The 11,228-nt window shown below is 48.2% G+C and overlaps 1 protein-coding gene across 1 annotated transcript; it reads right to left on the bottom strand.

Annotated features, from left to right (window-relative positions):
- Positions 1–733: 733 nt before the first annotated feature.
- Positions 734–11,228, bottom strand: LOC146060085 (uncharacterized). Its single transcript, XM_083172955.1, has 11 exons — positions 11,164–11,228; positions 10,741–10,803; positions 10,173–10,253; positions 9,720–9,779; positions 9,439–9,519; positions 7,561–7,638; positions 6,836–6,904; positions 5,274–5,450; positions 4,400–4,450; positions 2,525–2,560; positions 734–1,065 (listed from the first exon to the last, which is right to left on the bottom strand). Coding segments are annotated over exons 1-11 (774 nt in total). The 5' UTR covers positions 11,165–11,228; the 3' UTR covers positions 734–988.

Here is an 11,228-nt window from a genome sequence, read left to right as displayed (position 1 = left end):
CATAGGTTTCTATGGGGGATGCGAAGCTGCCCGATGTATCAGCCCCCCTTTCGGAGCCCTGTCCCTGCGCACAGCAGGTGATACAGTACATCCCGGTGATACTGTATGATCGCATTTTACAATGCGATCCTGGAGGTACTGTAATATTCCGCCCAGATCGCATTGTAAATGCGATCAATGATAAATGGGGGCCATAGAGAGACAGTGGGAGAGAGAGCAGGGGATAGGGAGACAGTGGGAGAGAGAACAGGGGATACTGTAGGTGTACAGTGTGAGAGAGAGCAGGGGATAGATGCACAGTGTGAGAGAGAGCATGGTATACTGTAGATGCACAGTGTGAGAGAGAGCAGGCGAGTGGGAGTACTGTACCTGTGTCTGTTGTGGTCCGCAGTTACTGTAGCTGCTAGGTATAGAGCCAGCCTTCTTCTTTGTGCTGCCAATGGAACCCGGGAGGAAGAAGATGACCACGGGAGAGGTGAAGGGGGAGGGTGCTTCCAGTGGAGCGTGAGCTTCAGCAGCCGGGGGGAGAGAGCAGCGTTGCCGCTGCTGCAGGTCGGCAGAGCCCATGCTCTGGGATGTGTGGCTGCGTGGAAGACCAGCGTGGATTAGTGCAGAGGCTGTCCGGCAGTGTGAAGGAGACCAGGGGAGATTATTGTGTTGGCTGTCCGGCTCCTGCTCACCTTGTAATTCACCGCAGTACTGTAATTCCATTAAGGGGGGGTGGGGGGGTGGGTAGAATGGGACTTGTTTTATAACTTCCCTGTCTCCAAATCTCTGCTGCTTTGCATGACCCCCACTGTGCCAGTGCCGGGGAGATGGCAAGTGACATGCTGCGCGCTGTGGTCGGCCTTCTGGCGGGCCAGGGATTGCCCTGGTGGCTCCGTTTCCATGGGCGGGGTGATCAACCCCCCCAAAAAAAGTAGTCTACTACTAAGATGGATAGTAACACAAATAAATAGCACTGCACATTTAAAACAAAATTCATTATTTATATATTTTTTACAATATAATCAAAGAGTTGATTTTCTGCCCCAATGAGTCTCCCGATTTCACTTCGTATGGCATCTGTGAAAATAAAAAAAAATGAACAGTTTTAGAACAATAATACAAGTTGAGTACTTTACAGTAAACATTATTACAGTGTTTATAAGCTCCTGCATTCAGCAAGGCACAAAAAGGCCAAGAGGAATCATGACTGGCAGATGGCCTGACGTCATGATGTTGCCAAGCAGAGGCTAAAGGCCCCCATGCACTATGAGATTTACTGTATCTTACTGTACCTGTAAAATTGCATCTGATTTCCCTTGAATTTCCCCGGCTGCTTCCCAGGAGGCCTACATACTGTACAGTACTGTACAATTTGACACTAGATGTGCCATTCTTTACATCCAATTTGCGTCAGATAAATCACATGTGATTTATCTGATGTAAATTTGGATGTGCCACTGAGACAATGCAGGTTAGCACCTAGCACACTGGCTAAAGCGTCTATGGGACATTGCAGGCTGGCACCAAGCACACTGGCTAAAGGCCCCCATACTGTACATTAGACCGACTTGTCCTAAGGACAATTCGGACCCAATTCTCCTGCGAGCTTCCCGGCAGCTCCCCGGGAGGCTCACAAACAATTTGGCCCTTGATGTGCAATTACAAAACCGGGGAGCTGCAGGGCGGTGAGGAGCAGTGGGGCGGGCAGCAGCGGTGCCGGTGAGGAGCAGGCATGGGGCAGCAGCGGTTCCTGTGAGGAGCAGTGGGGGCGGGCTGCGGCGGATCTCAAATGATCATCAGTGTGCACCGCCGCAGCGGCGGCTATTACAACTTTAAAATAATGTGTCGAATGACTGTCCAGCTTTTGATTGGCTGAGATAGAGCACTCTTAGCCAATCAGCGGCCTCCCTCTGGCGGCAGCTTATTGGCTGAGAGTGCTCTATCTCAGCCAATCAGAAGACGGACAGTCAATGGACACATTATTTTAAAGTTGTAATTGCCGCTGCTGCCTGCCCCCTGCACACAGCACACTGATGATCACCGCCGTGGCCGCACTGCTTCCCCACCGGCACACACACACCCCCCCGCCCCTTAAAGCGTCCCTGGGACAATGCAGACTGGCACCTAGCACACTGGGTACAGAGGGGCAGATGTATTAAAGATCGATATGAGGGAGAAGGGGTATCAGCGCACGTTATGTGCACTGATACCACATCTCCCCAATGTATTAAGGAGCCAGCATGCAGTAAATGACAGGGGCACTATGCGCCTCTGTCCATATCGGCGCTGCTATCTAAATGATAGCAGGCCAAATGTATGAACGGTCAGCACTGCTGACCATTCAGCCCGCTGCTGGTTTTGCGCCAGCAGCAGGCTGGCGTAGCCCTATCTCAACAGCAGGGACAGCGCTGTCCCTACTGTTGGCTCTGTGCTACAGTACTGTATGCTGGGGATCTTGCAATTAAAAAAAAAGGTTTAAAAATACCTGTACTGTACTGTAAGTTACAGTATTAAGAAGTATAAAACTGTACTGTACCTTGTTGGTCTTCATCCTCAGATGGTGCAGGAGTTGCTGTAAAAAAAAAAAAAGCACTGTCAGTTTACTACTAGTTTAAAACTAAACTTCTAATCTTCCATCCCCCGAACATACTACAGTACCCTTTTTCCCACTATCTCCATCAGCATTGGTGAAACCGAGATCACCTCCACCGACCAAACGCGCGGCCTTGGTGTCATCATTGACTCCTCCCTCTCTTTCACCCCCCACATTCGTGCTCTCTCCAAGTCTTGCCGTTTTAACCTACGCAACATCTCACGCATCAGACCATTCCTCTCCACTGACACGACCAAAATTCTCATTCACTCTCTTGTCATCTCCCGCCTTGACTACTGCAACATCCTTCTCTCTGGGTTACCTCGAACACGCCTTGCACCACTCCAATCCATTATTAACGCTGCTGCTAGGCTCATCTTCCTCTCCCGCCACTCTACCTTTGCCTCCTGGAACAACCTCCCGCCACCTACTGTATCAGGCTTTCTGATTCCCTTACCTCCTTCAAGCGCTCCCTCAAAACCCACTTTTTTCGACTAGCCTATCCCTCCTCCTAACCTCTTTTGATCCTCCTATCATGCCTCCGTTCCCATCTGTTCCTACAGTACTTACAGTACAGTATCCTATTGTTTTTCGTTCGTCCTCCTTTTACTGTAGTCTGTTAACTCTTATGAGTAGGGCCCTCCTTCCTCACGTACTCACCCTACCTCTTTACCTCACCTGTGCTCCTCTCCTGTTGTTCCCTTCATCTACTGTACTGTACTGTACTTCATTTCAACACCTACAGTACTTCTGAACTGATGCTGATTTTAGTTCTACCAGCTACAGTATACTGTACCCCTATTTACAGTATGCTGTAATTTTCAACACACCCTGTACAGTACGTTACCTTGTAATTTGTTTTTTTGTTTGCTACAGTACTGTATGTACGGCGCTGTGGACACTTTGTGGCGCCCAGGGGCGCTGGAACGTTTTTAGGTTGGGGGGGGGGGCAAGATATAATCTCATTTTGGCGCACCCTAAATTGCTATATGTTACCCCCGGGCACTATACACACTGGCAGCGGCATATACACGTGGGCATTATACACCGGGCAGCGGCATACAGTATACAGTACATGTGGCCAGAGACACCAGGACTGACATTAATCCAGGGGTTGTCATTTACTCGTAAAAAGTGGAAAAAGTGGCACTGTCACCTCCAAACAGATTTATGTGATTACAGTATGTCTGATTATGATAATCAGACATACAGTAATTACATAAACCTGTTTGGTTGTGAATCCAGGGGTAAATGACAACCCCTGGATCCAGGAGTCACTGGGGAAGGGAGGGTGAGAGGAGCAGCATTTACCTTTAAGTTTTAGTTGTGGCAGCACAGCGTGATGGCTGCTGCTGCGGCTGTTGTAGGATGCTCCCGCGGCTCCCGCCCATGCACTGATCCACGCGACCAGTCTCCCTCCCTACGGCCCGCATCACGCCCGCCAATCACTGTGGACGCATCACATCCACAGCCACTGTGATTGGCGGGCGCTGGTTCTCAACATCTCCCCGCAGAAGTCATCCATGTGGGCGGACGGCTGCGAATAGGAATCGGATTCTTGCTGAGGCGCTAAAGCAGCTGTGCGGGCGGGCGGCTGCGATTAATCAGTAATATAGGCGGACGGGCGGGAGGCTGGATCAAGCTTAATCAGCCCACCGCCCGCCCGCCTACTGTATATTACTGATTAATCAGCCGCCCGCACAGCTGCTTTAGCGCCTCAGTAATTTTGGGGGGGGGCAAGCTGCCCCCTCGCCCCCCCCCTTCCGGCGCCACTGGTGGCGCCTAATAAATAAACGTACTGCTACTATTACTACTTACATGGTTGGGGAGGAGTTTGTTCATACTGCCAAGGTAGCCAAGGGGAATGCACTGTGGAAAAAGAAATGTTTGATCATTTTCTGTAACAATAGTAATACAGTACAGCATATTGTACAGTACATACGGTACATTACTGTACACTACAGTACAAATACTTTACTGTACAGTACTGAACAATAGTGTCTCATACTGCAGCACATACAGTACAGTACTGTACACTAGTGTACTGTACAGTACTGTATGAACACCAATAAAGTCATAAGAATTGTCATAGTGGAGCACAACTTTCTGTGTACAGTAATGTACAGATGGAGCAGCTCCCATTTCAGCTGCTCCTGGAGACAGAATCTCAGGACAGCTATCCATACTGTAGGCCAGTATTCAATGCAGCAGAAGCAGTTGCAGCAGTGAGTGTTGATGAATGAAGGCATTACACAAGTCAGGGGGCATTGTGCATTAGGTGATGGGGGGGGGGGGGTTGAATGCATACTGTAATTACTGTAGGCACTAAAGGGGGGCATTCTTCATACAGTATGGGTCATTCTGTACAGTATACAGAATGGCAATATTGAGGGAATTTTGTAGTGCACAGGTACAGTACAGTACTGTACAGTATACAGTATGGCTTTACAGGTGGACTCCACAACTCCCTCAATGCTCCACACCATTACTCCCACCTTCCCTCCCTGCTCCACACTACTACTCCCACCCTCCCTCCTGCTCTGCATTATTACTCCCTCCCTCCCTCCCTTCTCCACACTATTACTCCCCCCCTGCTCCACACCACTACTATGCTTGATGGGGAAGGGGCCCCAGAGAGATCAATTTATGGGGCCCCAGGATTGCTGTTGCTGGCCATGAGTACAGTACTTACACCCTGGGGGAGTTCTGCTGGATGCAGGAGGAAGCGCTGCTGCCACCTCGCTTTCTTCCTCCGAGCGGCAGGAACAGTAGCTCCAATTTTCCTGTGGCTCCGGGGATGAACAGCTCCAGGTGTCCATACTGCAGGTGTCCATACTGTCCTCCTTTGGCACCTCTGGGTATTGCAGGTCTGTAAAAAAAATTGCACCAAAATTTGAGCTTGCTGATACAGTACAGTATACTAGGTAACAATAAATACAATAGGTAACAATAAAGTCTTGAGCGTAGAGGATACTGTATGCTGTACAGTAGAGAGGGGTGAAGAGAGACAGAGTGCCTAATTCAGAGGTGAGCACAAGCAGACACACTTGTACAGTATTTCTGCGCATGTGTAAGAGGGCATGGAAGGGAGGTGGGGTATATTAGCAGCACTTGCCTCCATAATATACTGTACTGTACTGTACTGGTAGAGATACAGTACCAGTGTTGCAAGTAAGGGGGTACGGCGTGGTACGGAGAAATACTGTATGTTGCAGGTACGCAGTACCACTTACTGTATTCCCTGACCCACTGTCAATTCTATTTTTATTGTAAGTCTAAATATACTGTAATGCATCCGCAGCCCGCCCACCCAGTGTTATGATTGGTGCTGTATGCAGCTACTGGCTACTGCTGATTTAGCCTGTCACACGGTGCCGACAGCATGAAGAGCAGGCTCCACAATTGTAAGTACAGTACAAGCTGCCCGGCTCTCCCCAAGCAAGAGCCAACCCACCCCCAGTCATTCCCTGTTTCTCATTCCCTGTCTCCCAATGCCATGCTACTATTGTCATTAATACCCCTTTTACACCAAGTGAGAAACCCAGGTTGGACACAGGTCAGTGTTGGTGTAAAAGGGGCCACCCTGGTCCAGTAACACTGGTTTCCTACCCAGGTCCTGACCGAAGTTAAACACTGGTTGGACCTGGGTCGTGGGTGGTGTAAATGGTCCCACCCCAGGTTCCACAGGGGAGCTCACATGGTTGATGCTGTACTTTTATACCGCTATGTGTCCTTGAGCACTGAATAAAACTTTTTGAACAAATATTTAACAAAATAAACAAACCGACATTTTTCAATGCTAACTTTTCATGTCTTTTTTATTTTATTTTTTTAATCAATGACGGAAGGTTGACTGGAAGTTTATCAGTCCTAAAATGGACATTTTTTAATGTCATCCAAAGGGAAAAGCAGGGCTGACCCAGGTTCAGTATAAATGGCGCAGACCTGGGTCCGACCTGGGACATAGTGCTGTGTAAATGGGGTATAAAGCTGGGTTCAACCCTGGAAACTCCTGTGTACAAAGATCAGGTCTAACCAAGGATTTTGGTTTAAAGTGGGTATAAGTCACTCCCCTAGCTTTGTGTGACCATGCCCCCTCATGACACATGGCCACGCCCATTTTTGGTGGAAGCTATCAGTACCACCAAGAAAAAAATTCTACTTGCACCACTGTACAATACTGTAACATCTGATGCAGCCCCATAGAGAGAAAAACTAACAAATACTGTAAACAAAAACATGTACTGTACTTACTAGGTGGAGGGCTGATACGGCCTCTCCAGAGCTGTCTGGGAGCTCCCACTTGTTGAGGGGGTTGCTGGGCTGTTGGAAGACATGTCACCGCAATTAGCAAACGGCCAACGGCACGCCAGACACAAGCATTAGGTCGACATGGTCTAGGTCGACAGTCAAAAGGTCGACATTTTTATCCGAATGTCGACATACTGTACTGTAGTTTTAAGTGTCCATGCACTCGGCACACTATTTTATTCTCACACAATGCCCCAGTGCAGTGATGGCTAACCTTAACACTCCAGCTGTTGTTGAACTACAGTACACATCCCAGCATGCCCTGCATCAGTTTTAGCATGGCCAAATAGTAAAACTGTAGCAGGGCATGCTGGGATGTGTAGTTCATTAACAGCTGGAGTGTCAAGGTTAGCCATCATCTACAAGCATTAGGTCGACCACTGAAGGTTGACATGCATGAAGGTCGACATGACTGAAGGTCAACATGGGTTAGGGAGACATGGTCATTAGGAAAACTAAATTATTAGGTCGACATGGGTATGGTCAACATTCAAAAAGTTCACCATCGAGTTTTTCATTATTGTTGACTGAATGTCGACACAGTCAACATGGACACTAGAAAAGTGCATTGCGTCCCCTCAGCCTCGGCCAACGGCACGCCAACAAAAGACACAAGTTGGAAAGGAAGAAAAAATACACAAACTCAATAAACAAATGACAGGACTTACTGTCAGACGGAGCGGCTGAGGCGCTGGGGGCTGTAACGGCCCGCAAGGGCAGGGTGCCCTGGTCTTCAAGCGGAGGCACTATGTGAAGATGAGAAAAATGAGAAAGTGTGCTGTTTAAATAAAGTTACTGTACTCATTACTGGGTTTACAAAAATCAGTTTTAGCATGGCCAAATAGTAAAACTGTAGCAGGGCATGCTGGGATGTGTAGTTCATTAACAGCTGGAGTGTCAAGGTTAGCCATCACTGCCCTAGTGGATATTAGGGCATGAAATACCGCCTGTCGGCTCTTTAAACAGTGAAAAATCCTATGCCGACCTAATGACTTGTTGACCTTGCAGTATGTCGACCTAGTGGTGAGGCCCTAATGACTGTCGACCATCTTTAGGTCGACCAACTGAATGCTGCTGCAGGGGCAGAGGACTGGGGGGAGCACATGGGTGATGCTGCACTTTTATACCGCTACAGTATGTGCGCTTCATCACTGAATACTGTATAACTTTTTGACAAAATATTTTGCTAAATAAACCAACCAACATTTTTCAATGCTAACATTTCATGTCTTTTAATTTTTATTTAAATCATCGAGGGAAGGTTGGCTTCAGTTTCTCACAAATACAGTATCCTATAAACGACAATACATTAGTGGGGGTTGGTGGTGGAGAGCTTTAACACATAGAAATGCTAATGAGTTAGTGTACTTGGAGTGGGGAGGCTAATAGTGTGATTTTTCCTTTCACAGATACAAGATTCAAATGTAAATGTCCTTTTTAGACAATGCAGTCCAGGTTTATAGTGACCCTTAATCAAATTATCGGTCTGCACTTAACACTACAGAAAGGAGGGTGAACTGTCATCTCTAGTACAGTATGCAGCTTTGAAAAGGGGAATCCAGTCATCACATTTGAAGAAAACTTTCAGATTTTCACAAATACAGTATACTGTACAGGCCCTTAATCTGATCTAAGCGGTAACGGCCGCATGCGGCCGTTCCGCCGATGTTTTCGATCTGCGCATGTGCAGGCGAAATCGCCGCACAATTTTTTTTAACGCCGCAAAGGGGGTGGATAGGGGCGTGAGGGACTACTTAGCCTCATTTCCCTATGCATACGCCCCGCGTTTCATGGGCGTTCCCATGCAAACGCGGGGCGTACGCATGGTAATGAGGCTGTGACGCATGTGTTGGGGGCGGGCATCTGACATCGCCGGATGTCAGCTGCCCGGCCCCATACATGCTTTTACACGGACAAGTGTCCGTGAGGTCTATGGGTGCGGGAGCTGGTGACGTCACCGGCGCGCGCACACACTCGCGCAATGCATTCCTGGGACCGCTGGAGACCCTGGAGAAGATGCCGGAGGCCTGCTGTGGACGCCCGGGGACTTGGTAAGTATGAAAAGAGGGTTAGGGGTTGAAAAATAAAAAATAAAAAAAAATTCGAATGATTCCAAAAACCACGGTTTTTGGAATCATTCGGATAAGGGATGTCCGGATACCGGATACTCAACCTGTATACTGTACTGTAGTAGCAAACAAAGATGGGTCATAGGAAAGACAGACATTACTGTAGGTCTACAAGCATTAGGTCGACCACTGAAGGTTGACAAGCATGAAGGTCGACATGACTGAAGGTCAACATGGGTTAGGGAGACATGGTCATTAGGAAAACTAAATTATTAGGTCGACATGGGTATGGTCAACATTCAAAAAGTTCACCATCGAGTTTTTCATTATTGTTGACTGAATGTCGACACAGTCAACATGGACACTAGAAAAGTGCATTGCGTCCCCTCAGCCTCGGCCAACGGCACGCCAACAAAAGACACAAGTTGGAAAGGAAGAAAAAATACACAAACTCAATAAACAAATGACAGGACTTACTGTCAGACGGAGCGGCTGAGGCGCTGGGGGCTGTAACGGCCCGCAAGGGCAGGGTGCCCTGGTCTTCCTCTAGGCTTGGCACTGTGGGGAAATGATAAAATGTGCTGTTAAAATACTGTAAAGTTATTATTCTTACTCTAAATGGGGAGGAGGGGGTGTTAAAAAAAAAAAGCCGTGGACTGTTTTCAATAAAGTGCTGTGCCCACCACACTTGATAAAATAGACTCCACGTCAACGTGGATACTGGGGGTACTGTATGAACAGGTCGGGAGGACACTTACTGGCTGCCAAAGTTTGAGGGGACCTTCTTGGGGGTACCCTTTCCATCCTCCTCTGAAGTCCTGTGTAAAAATAATTACAGTACATTACAGTATACTGTACTGTAGTGTCCTTTGAAACATTAGTTCACACACACTACTGTAATCACTGAGGTTATGGTAGAGTATACAGTATTGCAGTACTGTATACTGTAGATAAATAATGTCTAGGTCAAAACGTCGTGCATCAGACGTACCGCACGCCTCCACTCCCACCCCCTTTGTGCACGAGACGCAGAGCTACAGTACCTGACGGGGACATTACGGTAATTGTGCAGGGCTCCCGTGGGGACACTACGCTGACTGTGCTAGGCTGCCGTTGGCCGATGCTGACAGCGTCGCCCAACGGCACGGCAAAAAACTACACAAGTTCAAACACACAAACACAAAACACAATAAAGAAATGACAGGACTTACTGCTTAGCATCGTGGCGATGCTTGAGGGGGGGCCTGTAGCATGCCCGCAGGGCAGGGTGCCCTGGTCTTCAATCGGAGTCACTGTGGGAAAATGTCAAAAATGAGAACAAGTAACTTACCGTACTCTTATTACTGTAAATGGGGCTGGGGTGGCTTTACAAAAAGGCGTGGACTGGATTTTATAAAGTGCTGCGCCCGCCATACTGTACTTTAGAAAATCCACTCTGCTCCACAGTGGATAGGACACATACCGCTGCGCATTCCCTGCTTACGGCTGCCCTGGATAGTGGTTGTTTCAAAAGGAGGCATTTGCCAGTGCAGTACCGGATGTAAACTAGTACTGCCAGTGGCAATTGCCTCCTTTTGTGCATCAGAGGCATTGGCGCAACGCTCCACCCCCACCCCCCTGACATGGACACAACGCTGACTACGCAGGGCTGCGCTAGGCTGCCATTGGCCCACGCTACCAGCGTGGGCCAATGGCACGCCAAGAGAAGACACAATTACTGTACAGTAGGAGAGAAAGAAAAAAAAAACACAAACTCAATAAAGAAATGACAGGACTTACTCTCAGATGGAGCGGCTGAGGCGGTGGGGGCTGGAAGGGTGCCCTGGTCTGCAATCGGAGTCACTGTGGGAAAATGTCAAAAATGAGAACAAGGATGGATTGTACAGTATGGTCGACCGAAAGATTGTCGACAGTCATAAGGTCGACATACTGCAAGGTCGACAGGTGTCTAGGTCGACATGGGATAAGATCGACAGGTCATCAGGTCGACACAAGCATTAGGTCGACATGGTCTAGGTCGACAGTCAAAAAGTTCACCATTGAGTTTTTCATTATTGTTGACTGAATGTCGACACAGTCAACATGGACACTAGAAAAGTGCATTGCGTCCCCTCAGCCTCGGCCAAAGGCACGCCAAGAAAATACACAAGTTGGAAAGGAAGAAAAAATACACAAACTCAATAAAGAAATGACAGGACTTACTTTCAGACGGAGCGGCTGAGGCTGTAACGGCCCGCAAGGTCAGGGTGTCCTCCTCGCCTTCAAGC

The sequence above is a fragment of the Crinia signifera genome, chromosome 2 (assembly GCF_055691185.1).
Source record: "Crinia signifera chromosome 2, ASM5569118v1, whole genome shotgun sequence".
Taxonomy (NCBI): domain Eukaryota; kingdom Metazoa; phylum Chordata; class Amphibia; order Anura; family Myobatrachidae; genus Crinia; species Crinia signifera.
The sequence above is the reverse complement of the archived record's forward strand: the minus strand, read 5'-3'. Positions and strand labels throughout refer to the sequence as shown.